The following is a 24,269-nucleotide window of genomic DNA, read 5'->3' on the forward strand; positions in this document are numbered from 1 at the left end:
ATTTGAGAACTGGTTGGTAAAATAATTCAGCACTGGCAATACAATCTGCACTTTCAAGGGATTTCAATCTGGCATCTGTGTCAGTGCAGTATAATCACACATGCACATGACTGTATTTAACAGGACATGTCACCACAATGTCATAATTTGCAAAATCAGCTAAGAGTGAATTTTGAACCATGTGTATGAAAATACAGATCACCCCCATTCCCCCAACAACCCTTTCATTTGGAGTTTGATTTATGCAGACAGATGTGAACAAAGCTGTTGCACAGAAGAAAGTGAAGTTAGTGAGGTGCCACCTCTCCTTAGAGAAGTCAAAATGCAAGCAGGTTATAAATATTTCTGTAATGACTAACAATTAAATTGGACAAATGGAATATTAAGGTAATTCACAATAAGTGCATATGAAAACTATTTCCATATGACTGGTTCTGGAGTAGGCTAGGTTAGTCGAGACCTAAATCTGACAAACAAGAAAGAAATAACTGTCAGTGTGGCTGGAAGACACATTGCTCCACAAGTGTTGTATCTCTCATAAATGTTTTACACACTTCTGTTAGACAAGCCAGTGGCATGAGGAAGGCCATCCTGTATAGCCTTACATGCATCACTAGTGACAACACATCCTATCCCTAGTCCCATGTTCAATTATTTTATCACAAACATGTATCTTACACAATGAACGCACGGAAAGTTTAACAGCTACAAAAAATTGTCAGTTAAAATTGACACTGCTTTACTCCTCTCCTTGTACTAAAGTATTACAATCAGCAAGCTAGAAAACTTATCAAAGAGCCAAAGGGATACAAATTTAGTGTCTTAACCGAGATCAAAACACCAGTTCATAAGCAGTAGGAAAATGCTAAGCAGCACTAAATATTAAGCAAACTTTGTTGTTGAAACAAGCTAAACACACATCAACTCAGAAAAATGTGTAGTAACAACCATCCTCACCATACTACTTTTAACAGCTGTGGCATTGAAATTGAGTGTAAGACCAGGCTCTGTAGTCAACCGTGGCAAGAAAAAGGCAAAGGGTTCCTCTTCAGAGTTCTTCAGCTGAGTAAAACGGGCCGATCCTGAAATACTTCTCCTGCTTTATTGGCAAAAGTAGAAAACTTAGTCAGTTGCTTTTTGTTTTTTCTTTCAAATGAAGAACTACAACAAGATGATTTGCCAGGACCTGTAATTGTAACAACCTATCTTTCTTGAAAATGGTCTCTACAAAATAAAGTCCATAAAGATGTAGCCAAACAGCTAACTTCTGCCTACGTAGGCCAGAGACTAAAAACCTTGAAAGCCATTCAAAGACCCTGAGAAGACTGCTATGCAATCTGATGATGAAGGACTCATGCAACTCCATAAATGAGCTGGTAAAACATGCTTGGACTGCTTTCATGCCAGGTAGCCCTGGTGAGATAACTATAGTCACCATATTATTTACATTCTAGGCTGAAAGGCTTACTTGTGGCTGGCAGTGCCTTGAAATGAAAGCTGGGGATGTCTGGGGTGCTCTGAAACTCCATGAGCTTCAAGAGAACTAACTTAAGTATAGAAAATGGACCAGAATGTTTTGTTCTTATTAAGGATACTTCAGAACAGAAATGCTCTTTCTTACAACACTGTACTGGTTTGAATTAAGAACCCTAACCAATTCTGTACAGACCTGCATGCTTCCCCACGTCTTATTTTTTGCCACCTTTCATAAAGGTCACTTGCAAGCTCGGAATCCACGTCCCAGGCAGAACGGTCCAGAGAGAGACTCTTCTGCCAAAGCAGATTTGCTAAAAGGATAATAGTTTTTTTTCAGATTTTACAGAGATAATATTTGCTCCTTCCATCAATCTACTCCTGAACACAAGTAATCAGTATCTGCAAACCATCCAGACCCAAAACAAAAAAGGCAACTCACTTTTGCCCTTCAAAGTGAGAGTGTGCAAGGGCATATATATTATTTTCCATATCAGATTTGTTTAAAGAAATATATCTGCAAAACCAAAGTAACTGTACAAGCAAACAAGAGAATGGGTATTGCACTGGCTATGTACGCTTTAGTAAGCCCTTTTTACTGCTGCTGTTCCTAATACATGCCACTGAAGAGCAACCATGTTATCAGTGCTCTGCACAGTACTCTCCACTGATGGTAGTAAAGTACCAAGATAATATGCTACACAGTCGTACAAAAATATGGTAGCATAGCACAGCAGGGAACACAACAATTCCCACAGTTTGGCAAAAACAATCTTTTCATTTTAGCTTCTTTTCTAGATGCTGATAATTTTCTCAAATTCTTCTTAAGATGAATTGCAAAGCTTTACATCACTCTAAAGATTAGAGCATTTTAGAAAGTTACACTCATATTGGTTCAAGCATTTTCACACAGCAGAAAGTAGTTTGAAAATTTAGCTTCTTCAGAAAGAAAACAATAATTCCTTATTTTGAAAGTGCATATACTTTATTTTAGAATCTTTAATGTTTAAAGTAATGAATTGAGATTGGTGATTACTGGAATAATCTAACTACAATTTCTTTAGGTCAGTATTTTCAGGCATTACACATTTCTGTTTAACAAATACTAGTATCCTAAAGCAGAAGGCAGAACACCTGTAAGTACAGATATCATTGTATGTATTACTAGGACGAAAATAAAGTAAGCAACAAGGATTTTGTTGTATCAGCCATATTCCTTCTGACTGAAAAAAAAAAAAACAGAAAAGCAAACATTTGTTTCTAAGATATGGACCTTAGCATGCAAGCATTTGAGTAAGTGTTCAAGTCACATGTTGCTCTGTGTCACCTCAGTTCTTCTTTTCACATCTGACTGACTACTACTGCCTTCCTCATATCCTCACACAAAGATACATTTTAGGAAACAGTCATCTTGAAAACATTTCCAGGAGAGTGCTCAAACATTTAAAGACTATGATACCAGCTGCCTTCTGAAAGTCCTTACTGCACAAAGAATAAAAAACACTATCCTGAATCAGCTTTTAACAGGTTCAACATTCTTTAGGTAGTATTATGCCATATACCTATTGCTGTATTTTGGTAAATGCCAGCCAGGAACTTAAAACAGCTCCCAGCATTACAATCTATCTGGAGATAGATTCTTCAGTTCCAGATAAAATGAGACCCCTTCTTTCTGTTCAATATGATACAGTGTCAAGGATGCTGTTTTATAAGCCTGATAAACCATATTTGCTGAAATCTATGTAATTATTGCTGTGAGAAAGAGATAAAGAGAAAGCCTTCAAATTTAACTCTAGATACAGGCAGATATTGGTCAATGTTTTTGTTTTTCATAAAAGAATTCCCTGGATCTGGACCCAAGTTATGTACATTTTCTAATAACTTTGAGTCAGTAGACAGTTTTACCATTCTACCTCAACATCTCCCAAGAAAACATGTATGAAGAAAGAAAAGGGCAATACATCACCAACAAGAATTCATAGGAGAGTCTTAAATACTAAAATTTAAAATATTTCAAGACAGAACAATAGTTTACTATGTGCTATGGAACCAGATGTCTGAAACACTGCACCATTTACTCAGTACTCTAAGCCATTTATATACTCCCAGAAAAGTGGATGTTTTTAAACAAATGTAAAACTAAGTACTTGCATGAACAATTTCAATATTCTCATTACAAGTCCTGCTATATAAAATGAATTTTCTACAATAAAACGACTGTCAGATACCAGAAAAAGCCTTAGACAAGCCTACCTGAATCAGACTTTCCCAAGTAGCACTGAATATCACAGTGGGCAATTGCTTCAAAATTAAGATCTCCCTGCTAAAAAAACAAAACAACAATATGAAAAAGCATGAAAACAAATTTTAGTTTCTCAGTGCATAATTTCATAGAGTCAAATAGGAGAATTAAGCCTTGAATTAAGAGAATTAAGTGCCAAGAGAACTATAATTCCATCGCTTTTCAACTCTGGGGACTTAACCTCACAATTTTCAGAATGGTCTAACAAAGTGGTCTGAGCTTTTCTTTCAGGACTAAGAAGAGATTTCTGGCCTGAGAGAGACACTGCTATAGCTGGGTTTGCAGTGCCTAACAATAATTCAACACACGCAACCGAACACAATACCTTGGACACAGTCGAATATATCTGCAGAGGTATTTCAAACATCACTCCCACATTTGTGGACAAACAGATACTAGAGTGCACATTTGTTACAGTGTCTTTCACACTGAGCTTCAAAGAAAAAACATTCCAGCAGCCTGGAGGTAGAGTCAGAGGTTCAGCAAAGTTCAGAATCTGAAAAGAATCAAACGACAGCTGAATTACAATTGGTACAGCACTTTCTGATGCAGATGGTACCTTGAAAAACACAAACTTTCTTTGTGTTTTTGCTGTTACTACATGGTCATATGTGCTCATACATGATCCATACAGCGCATTTATGCAAATCTCAATATCAAAATGTAAGAAGAGCCATTTAGATGCCTACATCATCTAAATTCATAAACCAGATTTGCCTGATTTGAACCAAGTAGTTGTGCCAGCAAATTATCAGCTTTAAAGGTCATCTATGCACTAAAGGCTTATACTATGAAGAAATGCTGAATCCTAGAGAGCACAAACACACACATTCAACAATTATGAGAACAGAGCAATGGTCTGTAATTTGATGCATCTGTAGCTGCAACACAAATGAAAGAACAGTTGTCAATAAAACAATACAAAAGTAAGCTGGACAGTGAATAACGCCTCTTGAGAGAGCAACCTAATAGTTACAGATGTACATAAACCTGATTTTTAACTGATTCCAACCAGTTCTAAGAACACTGAGTTCTTCGAAGAACCTATTTTGTATGTCAGTGGTCCATATCTCGAAATCAAATACAAAACATTGCACAAAGAAGAAATAAAGCTTACCTTTACTATGTTCTTTGTTTCTCTGGCTATGAAGACCTCATTCAATTCAATGCTGAAGTAAAAATTGTTTGTAAACCATATGGACCAATATCCTGAAGTATTGTGATGTGGTTCTATATGAAACAGTGCTGCAGAAGGATCTACATCAAAATACCTATAAGTATATACAGAAAAAAATATAAATACACCTACTATTGTCCTTGAGTACACAACAAGTGGTCTATACAAGACAAGATACCATAGCATTCTTGTATGATGAGGCTCTTCTAAGTTTTCCCAGAGAAGAACAAAATTATTTATTTGGGAATAATTACATATGAGAGTAAAAATTCACAAGAACCATGTAAAAGCAACAAGTAAAATATCTACCCTCTTGTCATGCTATAGGACAATATTGCCTATTGCTTTGTGATACAGCAGGCTGAAGGAAATTGGCAAAAGATGTCTGAAGCAAGAGAAGACTTCACCATTTTTCTAAGACTATCCAGCTTCTGTGTTGCATTAACTTGGGTGCTGGAAATTTTATCATAGACCAAGCAACAGTTATATGGTATAAGCTGCTAAAGCACATCTTTTTACTGGCTCCTAAAATTCTTCTTGGGATAAAATACAGAATTATTACTTTAAATGTGACAGGTCCGTTTTGGCAAATGACACAGCAACAATAGGAAGAAGCCTCTTCACTGACCTTGGAATCACAGAGTGACAAAGGAAGTTAACTTCATCTCTTAACAGTAAGGTACAGTATTTTCATTATAGTGTCAGTGAATGTTAACAAACAAACAAAAATCTAACCTACCAACCAACTGCCAACCTACCCTTCCATCACAGGACAGAAAAGACAGGCTTTGAGTGTTGTAGTGCCTTTCAAAAGATAGTTCTTGCGGTCAGAGTAAAGACTTTCACTGTCACAGGATGCAGCTGGGAAAAGAGCAGACACATGGAATACATCAGCCAGAAGCATATCCAAAATTATTTGCATGGGAATATTTGCAAGAACACTAAAAAGGGGAACCTTTGCTGGTGCAATCCTCACACAGGTGAGTCAAGTATCTAATTGTTTGAGCCCTAAGACTCAATCTTTTCAGAGGTTTCAAACCTTGCTTTAAGGAGTATTCATGAATGCTAAAAACCTTCAAAAACACACACACAATAAGGCTGAAGAGCAATAAGGTGAAGAGAAACCCGAGCAATTTAAACCACCTGTCATTGGCATAGCATTCTTACTAATCAGAGCATGCTGCCTCCTTTTAGCAAATGAAAAACTACTCTGAAAAAGAGAATCACTTAACATAACAGTCCCTTCTTCCTTCTTATTCATCCATGTTTTCCCTAGGAAAAGCATGTTTCAGTGTCATTATGAAAGCAGCCTGTCTCAATAATATTTTAAGTCTGTACACTGCAGTCTAGTGGTCAGAACAGGAAACAAGCTGGAGTCAGGAATGCTTAAATGCCAATCTCTGCTCTTCCACAAACACGTCTGGTTTCAGGCAAGCCTCTTCAATGCCAAGCAATGTCACAGAAAATGACCACCCAAGCACAATAGCCTTTTAGAAAACATATTCAAAACAGAAAAAATACCATAAACTATAAAAGGATGTTGAAAAAGCATATTCAACAATTATGCTTATTGTAAAATCAGCTAACATTTTAGCAACTGGTTTTTTCCCCTTTTTCAGGCATGTATAGCTTAGAGCGTTCAACCAGCATAAGAGGAACCACATACACACAAAAAGGGTGGAAACTATTAGCAAAAAGAATTCATCCTCTTTCTCAATAAAGCCTAGACAAGTTTATTTTGAGATCTTTCAGGGTCTCTGCTGAAAAAAACTACCCCTTTTTCAGCAATCAAATCCTATTTAATCATATTCTCTCCAAATATGTGTAACCTTTACCTTTACAAGAAATAGAAGCAACTTTTGTGAAGTTAGTAGATGATGAGGATAGCAGTACTGGCTCAAACTCCACAGCTGATGTGTCTTTTAGTGGCAACTGCCGTATTTCCTGCAAGAAGACAAGACAAATTATTTTTATAGCAGTACCACCCTTATTAGTGTTGCAGTTCCTGTATTAGTCTATCTTCTTGTCAAATTTGCATGCTACCATCTGCCATTTTCTCCTATCTTCTAAATCAACAGATAAATTTTTATTCAAGCTAACAGCTCTTATGTATTAAAAAAAAAATCCATCACTGAACTACAACATGTCATCTCAAGGATCTATTAGACATTTGGGCACATTTTAAAAACTTAGAAGTGTGACATTTGCCACCAGCAAAATCAATCTGCTATTAGAGAAAGCTAATTCCCTAATCAAATTCACCACCCTAAATTATGACTTCTGGAAGCTCACAATTACCTGTATATGCACCAGGCTGTTTCCAGAATGCATGATATACACATCTACTGATGAATGACCTGTCCAAAAGAATAAACACCAAGGTAAGATCCCCAAGGACAGAAACACTTGTTTTGTCAGACACACAGTAGAAGCAATCCAAATTTAAATTTTAAGATCTTTGTGTGACAGATACCCATGTAAAAAGGAGGAACTATTCACATCTTGAGCTGGCAAACATTTGAGAGAGAAGTAAAAATGCTTTAAAATACAAGTTTTAAAATGCAAGCATTCCCAGGAAATAATATGAAGCCGGATTCACCACTTTGGGCTCAAATCAGGAATGGTCCTACCACCCAGTAGGTAGCAAACTATTGCCTGAAGCAACAGGAGACAGGGGTAACACAGCTTTCACCTGCTGGTAAGGTGCTACAGCTATGCTGGGGAACCACCCTTGGTCACTGGCAAAGCTACGTTTCCATCCACGGGACAGTAGGAAGATGCAGAGGACCAAAAGAAGGGCAGCAGGACAGAATAAGAGATAACCATCATACTACAGTTACCTTCAAGGAAGGTAACTTGAGTTTTTGCCCTTGGTTATACTTGTATTAAATCAGTGTATGCAGGCTGACATGAAAGGACATTCTCCCACCTGACCAGTTCTAATTTCTAATAATTAGAATTTCTAATTTCTAATAATGTGTGTGCTTTGCTCAGCTGCTTGAAAGCAAGACTGCAAGTGCCAGCTTCCAAAAGAGGGTTCAAGGTTGATTATAAGCTCCACATACCTCACAGCTGTTTAAATGACATACTCCTCTGCAGCCTTTCCATCTGCTTAGTTCCTCTGTGCAGACCCTGCCTACCTGCTGTCCTACTCTAGGCGCTAACTTCCCACCAACAGCTAATCCAGAAGGCTTATAGGACCAACCTCTAGCACAGACAGAACCTATAATTGCACTATATTTAACAGAAAACAGCCCTAAAAGATACTTCTAGTACTTTAACCATCGAAAGTGTTAACAGAGAGCACCCTTGACAGAACAGATGGAAACAATTTTCTACCAGCATCAGAATAAATGTACATCCACAACTCAACATAACAAAGCCCTGGCATCTCATTGGCAGGAAAACTAGGTTTACAGTGGGTATTTCATTTTCAGCTCTGTGAGATACCACATCACAGAAAAGGCACAAGGGAAACAGTACATATTGTAGATATTGTTTTGTGTGTATTGTATCTATTGTTTTGTGACTAGATTTTGAAATGTATTTCTCTAAAGACAAAAAGATCATGTTCCTTTTCAACACATATGTTAAAAAATATTATTTTAATCTGGATTCTTAAGCAGTTTCTTCTTCTCCAATCAGAACGGAAAACTGGCAGAAATGTCTAAAAAAAGCTATTCTAACAGACTGCAAGGCTCTAGAAATAATTTTAAATCTCTTGGATTTAGAGGATTTGCAGCATAAAGAAACTGCAAGGAGTTGATTGTTTTACCTGTGGAATTCTAGCTTACAAGAACAAATGATGTGCACATCTGTATTACTTCATTATCCTAATTTCCATAACAGCTATTATCCCCAGTCCTGTATAAACCACAGTGCCTTCACGACCCCATTATGGTCAATTTAATTAATGGAAAACCAGAAATGCAGTTGTAGAATTCAAAGGACCATGTCATTATTCCACACTATTTAAGCATGGAGGACTAAAGAATTAAAGATATGTCATTTACAACTTTACAATTGTTACCTTTATGAAGAAAACTGCTGATGATAACTTTGCCTGACACAAATTCTCTGCAAGCAGTGTTTAACTGAACTTGGTTTCCCTTACTTGTGAAATTAAGGTGTCACTGAATTTGATTCAATTTAGGACGTCAAATTACCAATTATGTATAAAACCAAGTTGAATTACACTAACAGGTAGATTTAGGACTTACCTGAGGTCTTTGTTCTTTCCATTGCTACATAAACTATAAAAAGATTCTCCAGTAAGTATTGTCTGTGCTCCACAAAATCTTGCTGGGCATTTTCCACTCTTATTGTTAAGCTCATTTCTAGCAGCATTGGGTCATCAGACATAAAACAGCAACTCTAAAGTGAGACAAAGGGATATGGTGTGTGTGTGTGCGAGATGGAGGACAGAACAGAAAAAATTCATTACACTAAGGAACTTTGAGAAATTAATCAAAGGTATTATCTAAGAGACAATGTTTCCAGCACCAAAGTGCTGGCAAAACAAAAGTAATTAGGACCTTTGCTAAAACCTCAGCAGAAACCAAACACAGTGCAGGTACAGAGAGCACAGCAAAAACAAAGACAAAAACAATTTTAAAAGACACTGAACCTTGAGAGAATGCAAATTTATAAACTGTCTTAGTCAGTCTCACCTCAGGGACTATAAAACAGTTTCCTTTGTTAAATCCTCTGCCTTCAATAAAATGTGCCATAAACAGACTGATGCATGTGTCTTAATGGTAGGAAGACAGTTCATGTTCACTGGTCTGTTTATAGTTAATTTTTCCAAATCCTGTGTTTTTGTCTCCATTTCTCACTGAAGTAATTTTAAAAAAACAAACATACATGTACAATTCTTAATAGAAAACACTGTTGTCTGGCTAGAATACTTCAGAAAAATACAAATAGGATCTTATTTCCATCTGTAAGTAGAGGCTGCTGTTAACACAGCTAAGTCAGTAACTATGAAGACACGGACACCATTTCACAAAAAAAAATTAAAGCCAACAAAGCAAAAAAGAACTAGACAACCAACAGTGAACAACATAAATTAGTCCTGCATCAAACCACAAAGGTCACACAATTCAGGCTCTGATGCCCTGTCAGGAGAACTAATTTGTTCAGGATGGAGGATTAGGAGGAGAAAACTGGCACGGGAAGTGCTCTTAGAAGTGCAGCAAAACACTTCCAGCTAATCTCAAGTGGTGCAAGCAAGTACAGCAGGAGTGGGGAAGCACCTGAGGATTGGATGCCAGCTCACAGCTCACACAGCATCAGAGACCTCAGCACCTGAAATGGCTGCCAGGAGCAGGAGAAGGGGCTGCCATGGAGACTGGAGCACAGGCATGGCGTGCCCTTGGGAAGCTCAGACCTAAGGGCAGACATCTGCACTCCATGCAGCCTCCAATGCCCAGGTGCACCTCAAGCACCTCAATGCACTGTGCACCACAAGAACCAAACAGGCAAGCAAAGCAGCTCAGGAATGCCGCCGCGTGCAACACGTATTCCATACAGGAATACACTCTATGGAGCCTGGGCCTTGCCACTCCTGGGGAAAGAGATGCTGCTGGTCACAGCGCAGTCTGAGCCTGAGCCAGCACCTCACCCACAGCATGGGCGCTGAGCAGCACCTACCCGCCCCAGAAGGACATGGGGAGATGGGACGCGAACCCGGGTGGCACTGCCCAGGACAAGGAGATAACCTCCTGTCCTGAAGGCTCAGTGCTTTTGGAGGGGCATCTCTGCTAAAACACTAGTCCCTCCTCGGCTCCGCCCAGCACCATGGCCGCCCTCATGCTCCGCTGAGAAACAGCCCAGGCTTCAGCCTCTCAGCTCTCTGATCATTTCTCACTGTTTACCAGACACTTGTGAAAAGTTTCTGGAGAAAAGAAATTACAGAAATCTAATCATTTTTGTGCCCCACATCAGCAGTACAACATCTACACATCAGAATGCTTAACCTGTTGGACTGGTTTTGGTTTGTATATTTGGGAGGTTTATGGGGCAGTAGGTATCTTTTTTCATCTCCTTCTCTCCTAAAGATTTTAGTGTGATACGTGTGATGCTTAATTTGTATCAGAGGATACAATTTTATAAAAGCACAATTCCCTTTTAAACTGAGACGTTGAAAACTGCCTTTTTACTAAAACTTCTAGAGCTGTGGAAAGCATCCCTCTAAGCCTGGCTTAAAACAAGAAGATTTACATAGATATAAAATAATAAAACATACCTTAACTAGCTGATATGTGTCATTAGGTAAACTGCATTCAAGGTGAACCCTTAATAAACTAACATTCATAGTTTCTGTCTGTAAAAAAGAAAAATGAAAAAAAATCAATCACATTGTTTCAAATGTTATATAAATCCAACTTGCATACCATAATTTATAAAGATAGTAGGACTGCTTTCTCATATATGTAACACAGCAACGTACGGAATTTTTTTAATGAATACAATTACTCTGTATAGTCCAGTAATCAGTCTCTGAATCTCAGGACTCCATCAATATCTTCCTACTTATCAAACTGTTATTACACATGATTATTAAATATTTATACAGCATCTGCATGAGAACTCTTACAAATCTTCTTATGCCAAAAAAACTGTATTCAACAGGGCCTTTGTGTGCAATATAAAAGCTTATTTCCTTGTTTTCTGTGTATTTTCTTTGCTGATTGGATACTTAAATACAGTATCTAGGCCAAGAACATAATGCTTCTTGGACATGGTCTGATACATAGGCTCCATGCCAAAATGGACAGACAGAAAATACTTGTTTTGCCTTTTTATTCACTAGAATGGGAAAAGAAAAGAAAAGATGACATTGACTGTGCCAGCTTGTAAAGCATTCATAAATCTAATGGGGCAACAGCACTGACAAAGCCAAGTATAGTTCATGAAAGCTATCTGGAAATATGCACTGCCAAATTACTGACATAAGCTGTGCAGCCAGTATATCTCGATTCTGAATTAAATTTTAAAAAAACCAAAACAACAAAAAAAGCCAGAATCAGAATGGCAGACCCGTTTCTTACAGCCAAATTTCATGCTAATTTTGAGGCTAATGTGGAACCCCCACCCTCTCTTTCTCTTGTGATACTGATATATCTGAGTAGGGTATCTGCAGGTTCAGTGTTTTGAAGGTGTTGATGAAACTGACTTTAAACAATTTCAATCATATGATGCTGAAAAGCAAAACTGAAGAAACTTTTGAAGGTATCTAGCACCCTATTTTGTACCTTTTTAGTACAGGAAAAATAGGACAGGCAGGGGCACATGAGTAGAGAGATTTAGCACATGTGCGGTCCAGTTTTATAAAAGCAATGCCAAAAGGAAGGTAATATTTGCATTCCTAATTCAACAGAATTTCATACCAAAATGACTGAGGCTTCACACAAGAGGGCGACATAGCCCCTGCAAAGGTAGTTAGTGGCAACTCAAACAGTCCCCAACACAGCTTTCTGGGGGACTCAAACCCCTGCAAAGTCTTTTCTTTTTTTACAGATGTTTTTGTCTGTATCAAACTGTGAGAGCAGGGAAAAAAACCCCAAAAATCCCACATGGTTGCTAGTAGAGTTTTAACAAGGCAGTAAGATTACAACTTTAGAGGTCATTTTCTTATCAGATAAAACTTGATGCTTAGAGTTCCCTTTTCAGTGCTTCTTGAAAAAACACTACTGCTTTCATGGTCCTAAAATAAGGTTTTGTTAGCCCTTATGCAATGCCATTGTCATTTAAAGTAACTTAAGACCCCACATCCCTATTAAAAAAATCAGCTACATATTTTTATAGCCTTTGTTTTTCTTGACCTGGTATAGATCTAACATAGGAACTGCTGTCACCTTAAAATTTAATCTTCAAATGCAAAAAAAAAGGGAAAAACTGCTACTGGAGTGTATTTGCTGTTGATCAGTTTTCTAGGGGAAATTTTTATTTCTTTGTGAGGCTATCTTCAGAACAGGAAACAGATTTGCATTTCTCTAAGGCAGACAATAATGCATAACTGTCATGCTCAGTATCTTACAGCACCAGCAGGACGGCTCCGAGTCAGCCCTAAAGAGAAGATTAATGCATCTGAGAAGGAAACACTGTCAGAGGTAGAGTTTCCAACAGACAAATCCAGGACCATCTCCCAGCAGCACAAGCACTAGTTTATACTGTAAATATCAGTGCTAATGAATCAGAGCAGAGAGCTAAGTTATGCAGCCAATGTTTGTACCAGAGGCACATTGAAAAGGAGAGGCGCAGCAGGGAAATCTCAGAGAGAGCTCTGCAAAGCACTGACACATAATTACCTGGTGCCTCTATTTTGTATTAGGTACTTGGGCATACATACTTGAATGTACATACACTCAGCACCCACAAATCCTGTATGAACAAAGACAACAGACAGAATCCACACAAAGTCTCTCAAAGATTTTTGGATATATTCTTGCATTGTTACCAAGACCGTAGAGTTCAAGTCACTTCCTGGAGGTTTGGCTACAGTATCATTGAAAAAGAACAACACTGAACAAGCCTCCTCTTCTTCCCGTAGGCTGATCCCTCAAAGTTCCTGTCCTGGACAGTCCCTGGCCCTAAAGTGGTATTTCCACTCTGAATGGTGTTAATAAGCTGTCCCTGTAATAATGATTCAGCAGAGTTTCATCAGTTTTTTGCAGACAGTTATCAGGATAGCACACCAAGAAAGCTCTACTGTCTTCCTTCCTTCCCTCCCCACACCCAAGCACCACACTTGGACATGTTTGCTTCTATGATCCTCTGCCCACCAGTGCAAAACATATCTTAAGGAGTGTTACATTTCTGCCAGTACTTGCAATATTTCCCAAGCTGTCAGTGCATAAACTTTTAACTCCTCTGGGAAGTCTCAAAGCAGTGTATGTGTGTCTTTTCTACAAGAAGACCCTCCACCCTACATGCCACTCTTCCTCTGACATTTCCATCATCCTGAACACAGTGAGGCAGTGATGTAGCTGCCCTCTTAGTGCTGTCCAAATACTAAACAATGCCAAAAACCAGGCAACTATAGCAAAGACTACACCCAGAAGCCGGGTAAACAAAGATGACCTATATGGGCTCCACCATCTGTTACAGTTTAGTGGTAACTAGCCACTGCTGAGTGGCCACGTGGACATGCAAAAATTCACAGTGTGGGACACCGCTCTTCTTTCCTCCCAACGAGTGAGCCATGAGCCCAGAAATCCTGGGAACCAGGAGCACAGGCAGAACACGCCAATCTCAACCCTTCAAGAGCTGAAACACTGAAAAGGGTAACAGAAAGACGGAGACAAGAAAGGCAAGTTTGCCTTTTTATTCTCTTATTAAGCACAAAAGTTTCTGCTTAAAAACATGTGGGAATGAAGAAGAAAAAAGAAAAGGCCTTTGTGCTTTGCCCATTAAAAGATAAAAACAACACACAAAGTCCATGAGAGTTCATTTTCAACAAAAAATTCAAACACAAACCTGTCACATATTGTATTTCCAATGGAAACACTGCTGTAAACTTCCATCTATAATCCCCAGGTATATGTTATATTTCCAACACAAATAGCCTACAGTGGCAGAATTTTACCCATGTTCCTATTTACAGTTCTGGCCTTGACCTTCAAAATAAATTTTTTCAAATTGAAGAAGGTACAAAAGGGGTGGTCAATTTGGTGAAGAAATGGACAGCCCATTACCAAAGACACTACAGAGCATGGACACTTCAGCTTGGCAAAGTGAAAGTTAAAAGTTCTGAAGTCACCTACAAATGCTTCTAAGTGTCAGAAGCAGGAAGATTTACATAAATTAAACGTGCATCTCAATATATAAACTGGCCACAAAGCAATTTGAATTGGAAGTCAGGTGTAGGTTTCCAACCATCAAAGTAGTAAAAGTATTTGGAGTAACAAGGCCTCCAGCAATCCTGGTAAGTCACTTTACCTACCACATGATGGGACTAAATAATGTCAAAGCTTTTTTGGCCTTGTTGATCAAGGATGTCAGTATTACTGAACAGTTTAAACAAAACCACCTTTAAAAGAGAAGGCAAAAAATAGACACACAGCATGGAGCTCTCTGTCTGAGGTTTCCAAAAAGTATCAGTGGACTTCAGAGGTACGGACACCTTCCATGTTTCAAACTAAATGATGTCACCCAAGGTTAAAACTCAATCATCCCAAGGTGAAAAGGGATGTGCAAATGAGGCTTATGCTACCCTGAATTCATTAAAATAGGTATTTTATGTCAATCAAAAATAAACAGGGGACAAGAAATGTGCACAGCTAAGTGAGTATGACTGGTTTGTTTTAAATGCTTTTTCACTACAAGACTCCATTCTATGTGTAATAGTTATGTATCCTTCAGTTTGCCCTTGTGTAGTCAAACCTCATTCTACATCTTCCAAGCTTAAAATATAAACTGGACAAAACAGAATGATACCATCTTTTTAATGAGATCTGGATCAGAACGTAAAGAAGATGAATTGAAGAAGGCACTTCTGGAGAGGACAGCTTGCTGTAGAGAAACATTCTTCTGAGAGGAACCCAAATTCAAACATAAACTCCTCTCCAATATTTAGATCTTGTCTATCATCGTCAACAGCTGAGGAGCCCAGCCCACTGCTGCAGCATTTCTGCTCAAGTTGATAACATGCAGGAAGAGTGTTACCTCAATTACAATACAGCACAGAAAAACTACACCCAGAGCTTGGAGTATTGAATCAACACTCTCTCCCACCTCATGTCCTACAAGATTAGTGCCAGGTGGTACCATTCTGCACTGCTAAACATGACCTCAAACTTGTACTCCATAAAAATAAAACACAGGATAATGTTTGTCACTCTACAGTGAGGAAAATGTCAAATGTATCCCAAAGCTTCTTCACTCAGGAATTTAGAATTTAGTTTTAGAACTGTAAAAAAGCATGAATGCAACTTTCAGATTCAACCTGAAAACAATCCATTGAGCTAGATATGAAGATGCAGCCATTAACAGCATCAAAAAAGCCCTTCTCAGTTCTACCTCTAGTACCCCAAATTATAAAACTTGAAGATTTTTGCTTCCTTTCCAAGAGTCTGCCTTTGTATGTCCACAAGCAAGTGCAACCATGTGACTTCAGGAAAGAGACTGGTATGGAGGAAAAGGAGAGAAGGAAATTGTGCACTAACGTTGGACAGAGGTAAGATTGACCTAACATATACATACCAGACTGAAAAATCTATGTTATCATCTATGCTGGTAATTTTTCTCAGGTAGAACATAAGGCATCACAAAGGCAATTAATGCAGCTTACATTTTAAATAAAGTATTAAATTTTGTTTTTCCAAAAGCATACTCAGAATACCTTAGCACGTAACAATGTCTGTGTATAATACAATAGGAAGTCTGAAAGATCGGTTTTTCAAATTAGTTATTCACTTGAGAGGTTCTGTATGGACTGGAAAACCAAGAAAATATCTGCAACTACAACCAATGACAGAAATCATTAAACTTCTTTCAACTCCAGTATTTACGCCTCATAAATTCAGCTGGCTGTGTTCTCCAGAGCTCCCTTTGAAGATATGATAAGCAAAGCTGGTATCTTCAGCACCAACAGGCAGGAGGGGATGCTGCAGCCTGACTAACATGGTCTCATCCATGCAGCATGCCATGCTTTTTAACTGTGGCTAATTGTTGGTGTAGCCCTGCTGTAAATTCGCCTGGGGAAATGGCCAGAAGTAAAAAATAGAACAAACCAATACAGCTTCCTGTAGTTCTCAATTTTATGGTATAAAGTTTATCTTTTTGTTTAGGGCAGACCAATTCTCCAGTTCAGTCAGAGCAGAGCCTCACAAATAGTTTTGCCAGCACAACTTAGAGGACACCCCACCACAGGGGCACGAAGAAGAACAAGTGTGAATAGCTTAAATGCCAAAGATGGTCTCATAAAAGCAGCTGATCACAGTAACCCTGTATCTTGCATCTCTCTCCTGCAGTCACTGGTACTCGGATTTTTTGCTAATGTTCCTTGCATCCAAACAACCTGAGGTCAAAAACGTTTTGTGGTTAAACAGACTTAGGTTTCTCCCCTTGAAATGTATACTGTACCAGTGTGTGTGATGCCTGGATGTTCTGAATGTGTGGAAGCAGTAAGTAGGCATTTGCTAGCTGCACTTTAGGTTCTTCTGGAGGAGACATCAGACTTCCCGTTCCAAAAACCTAGTATTAAAAAGAGGTCATTACATCAACATCTAGAATTTCAGTTATAACAGCAACTTCCAAAACTACATTGCTAATAACAACAATCTTCCCAAAAAATTGTTTCACATAAAATTATTTTAAAAGACAATAAACATAAGTTCCAGTGTAGAAAGTTACCATAGACATAAATGGCACTTAACAATTGTCATTCATTCAGGCACTATTACAAAGACAAAACAAAACTCACCAGCAGAGCATCAGGTTATCTCAAAAACAAAGTATTTACATTCTCCAGGCAATTACAATACACGTATAACCATTTAGGAGAACAGTAATTTCGGAGAAAACTTTGTTACTAGTGCCACTGAATATTAAATTCAATGGCTCTGCCTTAAAATTTAGAATAATATTTTCTCATTATTTTGGTTTTTAAAGGCTGCAGTTTTCAGAACACTATAAGATTTGTAATTTGGATGGTTCTACTGTATTTACATTTTGCTCCACCAAGATTTGTTTATTGACAATGAGATGCACAATAACTGAGGGGTGTGGAGCCAGGAGGGATCAAATAGGCAGGGGATCATCAGAGGCTAACTAAAATCACTTTGGGCTTTTCATTTGTATGCAAAGATTTATTGTTTTCTAACAGGAAAAATCCTGTTAGAGGAGCCTCAAGAGGGCTTTGGAGCACTGTAACTGTGCATCAAACACTCAGGTCATGCCTCCTCTGGAAACTCTTAAACCTAATGTGAGCTGAAAACATGGACAGCTACTTCCTCTGTCTCAGGTGGCTGGTGAAAATGTCCATGAAAACCAGTCTGCTACTGATTTTTGCAGCAGTCCAACAGGAAACAAACTGATTTTGAGGTGGCACTGACAACTGCTTCCCTGCAACTTGTTGATAAAAGGCTGAGTTGACTGGGCAATAAATTAAGGGTGCAGGGAAGGGTGAGATGTCAAAAAGAAAAGGTCAATCACTCTATAATGCACTTTTCTCTCATCCTTAATGAAACATCCCTGCTAAATGTGGCATTACTTCTAATAAATAGTAGATAAATGCAACATTTGTATTAAAATTCCATATATTTAAACTGAACTTACCTAAGCTTTTATTTAAGGAGCTTTGTTTTCCAGCACAAGATCAAAGTATAGGAATGTAATTGTTCGATGATTGATTAAAGTTGTCATTCTTTTTACATCACTACATTCAGAGTTAAGATTTTGCTTTGTCGAAATAATAAAAGCCAATAATTTGGAGTATATAGTGTCCCTTATAAAATGTTTTAAAAGCTAAAGACCTGCTTAAATTCACCAGTTATTCAGAAAACAGACAGCTTTAAGGCACAACCATTACTTCAACTTTATGTTTTAAGGGCCTAAACCTCTCAACCTGTGCTACATCCCCAATGTGTTTACATAAAATCCTGCAGAGTAGCTGAAAACCACCTAAAATATTTCCTAGTGGGTTTTTCCCAACAAATGCATTCCAGCACAGTGCAGTCTAGACTACACTAATGTATGAAACTAATTAGACCATGATCTTTTTAAGTACACACATACAAATACACTTGGTTTACTACCACAACTACCCCCACTAAATAGCAGTAATTTTAACCACATAGATGTATGTGATCATGACACTAGCATGACCTGGTAAAAGGGATGAATTGGTAACATTATCCCACCTGATCTGTACCAGGAATTCGATGAACCTTCAAAGTCCCTAAAATTATGAAAATCAATTTTTGAAACACAAGTAAATCCAAAACCCAAGCTAAAAATAAGAGTGGTTCCCCGATATGAAAAACAGGAGCAGTTACCTGATAGGAAAGTACTCCATGAGATGAGGTATTTATAAATAATGAACTTTCAATACTGCCTTCTTCTGTGGGCAGGAAGAGTACTCTGAAAGACATCTTTCCCATCGCTGGAATCACCTGCAGAGACCACAGAGCAGCTTGCTTGCTTGGTGCCAGTGATCACACACTCCCCACTCAGCCACAGGGTCCAAAGGACACTTCCACATGTACATCCCTATCTGTAAATCCCACTAAGCAGAACCTCAGCACTGAAAAGTTTCATCTGTGCACAACTCTCTACTCTTATGACAAAAAACTGAGATCACAGAGCAGCTTGCCAAGGTATGGCTGGATTTTCTCAGCTAGCATGGGGCCACACCAGCCAAGGCTTCTTTTTGCTTGCATAAGATATTAATTATGCAGCACCAACAGCCCACGAGTGCACAGGAACTCTTCCCCACACACACAGAGATGGCTATGGCAAAGTGAATCAGCGTCCCTGCAATACATAGCCAAATCAGCCAAGCTGAACTTAGGCAACACTCTCAGTAACTAGACAGTCTGGCTGGAAGAACAATGACATTTATGTCTGCACAGTAATACCCTTTCAGCTATGGTAAAACCAAAAATCAGATGAAAACATAATAAAACCTCTTTGCACATCAGGGGAGGATAAAAACTGAGCTTCATCCAACTGAGATCACAGCAATTCATTCTAAACATGCATTATATTGTTTAAAAAAACAGAGTTAAAATAATGGTCTTAGATCATAAAGGCAATTATGCCCATAATTGCAATACAAAATACATAAAACATTTCACTGCAGCTTTTTCTGACAAATATGCAAGACCATTCAAAAGACTGAAAATTCAGGGCTGTAGAACACCCACATGCCTGTGCATCACTGCATAATGCTGCTTAAAGCAGAATGTGATTTAAACAGCCTCTCTAACACTGAAAAATTCCTCTCTTCCTCTGTTACTGTCAAACACATTTCCTACTGTAGTTTTTGGATGGCTTTTCCCAAACAAGTTTAAGCAGAAGTGAACAAAAAAACCACTAGCAAAACAGAAAAAGAGTTGGAGGTCCTACAAAAAAGCACAAAAACACAGAATGAAGAGCTTATGCCAAAGGAAGCAGGAAGGCTTGGCACTTGGCCATTACATACTTTCCAAAAGTACATCAACACTCACCCGGCTATGAGCAGGAGACACATGAAACTGTCTAGTAGCTGTAAACACTGAATTGACTACAACATCTCTATCTCTGCTAGGGTTGTAGGCATGCAGCATTTTAGCTCTGGGTAACCCCAGTAACCTAAAGGAGAGGGGAAAAAAAAGATAAATAAATTATTCACTTTGTAAGCACAGGCAACGCACAAAAGAAGCAACACAAATCACCCCAAACATGTTCATCTGCAACAATTACCAACTTGCAATTAATCCCTGGAAACACACCAAACATATATTGCCTTTAGTATGCAAAGGCAAATATGTAACACTGGGATATGAGAGACACTTGGCCAAAACTGACAGGAGAAACTAGGATTTAAAGAAAAAAATAACCCATACAAAGCACAAAGTTTTAGATAAAAAGGTTTAAATAACTGAAGCCTTGTTTTGTTAGGTAAAGCAATGATTCTCTTGAGGCTTTTGCTTTAGCTAGTACTCCCTAAACCCCAACATCTTAGACATTCCTCCGCTGCATCCTCTGAAATATTCCTTTAACTCACTCCTTTAAAGGAGACTATGTTTCTTTTTGGTTACTGATAGATCACAGGCTCATTATCACTTAAGAACAATTTTTAAAGTTTTCTAAAAAGAAAACTAAGAAAAATCTCATTTATTCTACCAGTATGTTTTGCTTGGGACTCTCTGGATTTTGTTATCAGAATTTAAAGGAAACAACAAGCCCTTCTTCCACTAGAAAGGCAATCTTTCAAAAATGAACAACCAGCATAAAGCAATTATTTGACATCCATGCAGAATCACCTCAGAATGCATTGTATTCCCTATTAGCTTTTCTTCCTTCTCAGAACTATGTTGATTTTAACTACAAAAAATTGCAAGGCAAGAAATGCACTTCCAGCTCTGTGGCAATTACTTATTACTTGTCTCTTTTTCAGATAATGGCATGATCCCAGCTAATGCTTTTTGCCCAAATGGAGCCCAATGTAGCTGTTCCTCCACACTTCATTATTAACCAGAATAACAATCATGTAAGATACTCACTGCATTCCAAAATGCAGAACTGATGGGTGAAAATGTAAGGCCTTCCCATTTGGAGGCAACTTTGCTGAGAAGCTGAAAAGAAGGGAAAAGAAGTCACAATTAATATTTAGTGGGCATGATGCTGCAATCTGCATGGAAGGGAGATAGATTACAGGCTCTTGACTCTTTCTATTCTGAACCTCCCTTCCTTGCACAGGTCTCCACAGTCATGCTGGCACATCTGTTTATGGGGCTGTGCAGAGGCAAAACAACTGGGAAGAGTCTTGAGGAATGAAAACCATGTCACCATGGAGAAGATCCCCAGCCTCACCAATTAGATATCTATGCAAGCACTGGCAAGAGCACACCTGAGATGCAGAGGTAGAGAAGTAAATAGCAGCTTGGGCAAAAGCAGAGATCAAAGGAAGTGCTTTATAGCTGTGGCTTTAATACAAAATCCAGCTCATTTCTTCTGTGCAGAAGAGAGTAATAAATACTGTGAAGCACATACATCATCATCATCATCTTTCCTTTGCCCTACAAAAAGTCACACTAAAATTCCTGTCCGTTCAAGCTCATTTTTAGCTTACTTCAACATTACTTAATACCCTATAACATAGAAATTCCATTATATCTTCATCATTTTCTCAATTAAAACTTGTCCTCCACAAGTCCCAAAAACCACAGTGGTAAAAAACAAGCCCAGCATTTGTTTATTTTATCTGCGTACCCAGCGCCACTCTGTTAAAAGCTTCCCCAGAAGCAGTCTGTATATTCAATAGCCAGAACCAGTTTAGTCTTTACTGGATGATGCTAATAAGCATCTTAGCAAGGATGAGTCCAAGAAGGGAGAGATGGACTGCGGTCTCATTAGGTATCCAGCTGCTTTGCATGATTTGTGGTAGTACAGTCAATTGGTTCCCAATTTTAAAATGTATTTCTGTGGCATTACACCTTTAGTATCTCTTACTGCGTACATAATCCTGCTGTTATATTCCAAAGCAACAGACATCATAATTTATTACCAGTCAGGAAAAATAATAATTATTATGACAAAAACCTACAGCTTTTATGAAAACATAGAATCATAGAAGGGAAGGAATTCTCTCACTACTGTAGCAGGCAGAATGCAATATATCCAGGTAGCATTCCTGAGGAGCTTCTAGTGACACTCTCCTTGCAACCACCTTGTCTCTGCAGCAGCCAGCTCCTGCTCCATTCCTAGAAACACTGCAGCAACCAGCACCTTCTTCCCTTTCCAAAAATCAGCCTCAGCTACATATCCAGAAGTAAAGTCTGGGTACTCTTGTAACACATACAAATTAAAATTACTACCATAGTAAAAGCCACAGATATTTGAGAAAACATGTCTCTTAGTGCCCTCAGATCCTTTTATTGTATGCATACATATAAACAGTAAAATAAAAGTTAAGCCACTGGTTAATGCACTACAGTATGACCTTGAACCTCACCACTGCTTAAGTTTCTAGCATCTTACAGGTACTGCTGAAATGCCTTTTCTCTCCAGAAAAATCTTTGCTGACAACAGCAAGAAGCCGAGTGCCTCTCTCTGACAATTCATGCAATTGCCAGTAGCTCTCCAAGACTTGCCCTCCTTCTGAGGAATTCTAGCAGCACCAGCTCTTTTCCTCTCAATTCTTGCTCTTTGCCAATAGCACCAGCTGGGTGCAAATTCAGCAGTGGTGTAGGTGACTGCATTTAATTTGGTCTAGGTGAATACAGCCATGCTGTAGCACTGGCTCTTAAAATGCACTGCATTGCTGTTCATCCAACCCTCTACCAGTCAAAACATGGGAAAAGCCCTATAAGAGTAGCAGCAGGAGGATCCCAGGGGTGCTGTTTATTCCTTCTGGAGAAGGCAGCCTGGACCTTCCATGGCTGAAGCCAAGACTCAGTTAATGACCTGTGCAGGCTCTGAGTGGGTTCCTGAGCATGGAGATAACTTTGGAGCATTCCTGCACACCACTTCACCAGGAATGGTCCTGTGATTACAAGACATCCAGCTTCTGCTTTGCACCCCACAAAAGCTGCCAAATCACTTCAAGCCGCAGCCTGGCCCCGAAAGCAGAACAGCCACATTCCTGTGGCACGGTGCCCATCACCCAGCCCACCGTCCAGCTCCAGGGCGTCTGCACCGCTTATCAGCGGCCCCGAAGCAGTGCCCAAACATAAACTGGGAGCTGAGCTTCTTCAACAACAGAACTGCTGGAAAGAGAACTACCACTGCTTTGGCTTGGTTTTCTTTTTCCCTCAAGGGGAAAGATGACAGGTTGGAATAATGGGAACGGGCAGGAGAACATTCTGTTCATGACAATCGAACAACTAGGACGTGCTTTGAAGTGCACCGCTGTACAGGAAAAGAGACAGGCCCATCCACATTAGAAGTGCACTTCTCCAGTTACTGTCTCTAAAAGGCAGCTGGAAGCTGGCAGAACACCATTCTGCATCCCCGCACTCCAAACACAATTCAGATCTCTGTGGGGAATCTGACACTGAAATAAACACCAAGGCAACTTACAGAGACATTTAAAATTTGAAGTCACTTTTAACAAAAAAACTACTTTCTTTAAGAACATCATCTCACCAATAGATTCACCTCAAATTATGCCCAAAATTGCTCTTTTAGCTACAGATGACGTGTCCAAAAAAGTACGTGGATCCTTTCATGAAAATGTCACAGGCTTGGGAAAGAAAGAAATACCTGCCTAAGAATGGAAGTCTTGAAACAACAAATGTGGAGAAACAGGCCTCTTCACAACAGAAAAGGCCCGGTTTACATTGCTTTTAAAATCTGCTAGCATCACATTAAGCATGCCATCTAACAAAGCTGGACCCCATGTTCCATTGCATCTTTTTTGGCAGACCAGTTGAACAGCAGATTTTGATAGAACAGTTCAAGTCCAGCATTTCAGAGGATGCTGTTAAGCACAACTGAACTGGAGGAGAAATAAATAGAAGAGGGGAAGGAAATTCTTGGCAATTTCTTTGAACACTCAGTATGCATCAAAAACCTCGTTTAAATGGTGCCTAATAACCCAGTTTAAATGGTTATCACTTCCCAGCCCAACAATTCAATGCCCTTCCTCTTCTCCATCCACACAATATA

General features: G+C 38.9%; 1 protein-coding gene across 6 annotated transcripts in view; it reads right to left on the reverse strand.

Annotated features, from left to right (window-relative positions):
• TMEM131L (transmembrane 131 like) overlaps window positions 1–24,269 on the reverse strand; it is a 79,008-nt gene that overhangs the window by 23,718 nt on the left and 31,021 nt on the right. For 2 of the 6 annotated variants that reach the window (XM_041715867.2, XM_041715866.2), the window contains exons 4-17: window positions 21,164–21,235; window positions 20,126–20,249; window positions 18,953–19,069; window positions 17,040–17,150; window positions 11,200–11,277; window positions 9,173–9,326; window positions 7,251–7,309; window positions 6,788–6,896; window positions 5,711–5,813; window positions 4,893–5,046; window positions 4,101–4,271; window positions 3,727–3,796; window positions 1,670–1,787; window positions 958–1,096 (exon numbers count right to left, since the gene is read on the reverse strand). In XM_041715867.2, the coding sequence (XP_041571801.2) occupies window positions 958–1,096; window positions 1,670–1,787; window positions 3,727–3,796; window positions 4,101–4,271; window positions 4,893–5,046; window positions 5,711–5,813; window positions 6,788–6,896; window positions 7,251–7,309; window positions 9,173–9,326; window positions 11,200–11,277; window positions 17,040–17,150; window positions 18,953–19,069; window positions 20,126–20,249; window positions 21,164–21,235 (1,579 nt within the window). Of the gene's footprint in view, window positions 1–957; window positions 1,100–1,669; window positions 1,788–3,726; window positions 3,797–4,100; window positions 4,272–4,892; window positions 5,047–5,710; window positions 5,814–6,787; window positions 6,897–7,250; window positions 7,310–9,172; window positions 9,327–9,622; window positions 9,773–11,199; window positions 11,278–17,039; window positions 17,151–18,952; window positions 19,070–20,125; window positions 20,250–21,163; window positions 21,236–24,269 lie in introns of those variants that run through there. The other 4 variants (XM_030271481.4, XM_030271480.4, XM_072928467.1 and 1 more) reach the window with 3 other exon arrangements.

The sequence above is a fragment of the Taeniopygia guttata genome, chromosome 4 (assembly GCF_048771995.1).
Source record: "Taeniopygia guttata chromosome 4, bTaeGut7.mat, whole genome shotgun sequence".
In the NCBI taxonomy this organism is placed as follows: Eukaryota; Metazoa; Chordata; class Aves; order Passeriformes; family Estrildidae; genus Taeniopygia; species Taeniopygia guttata.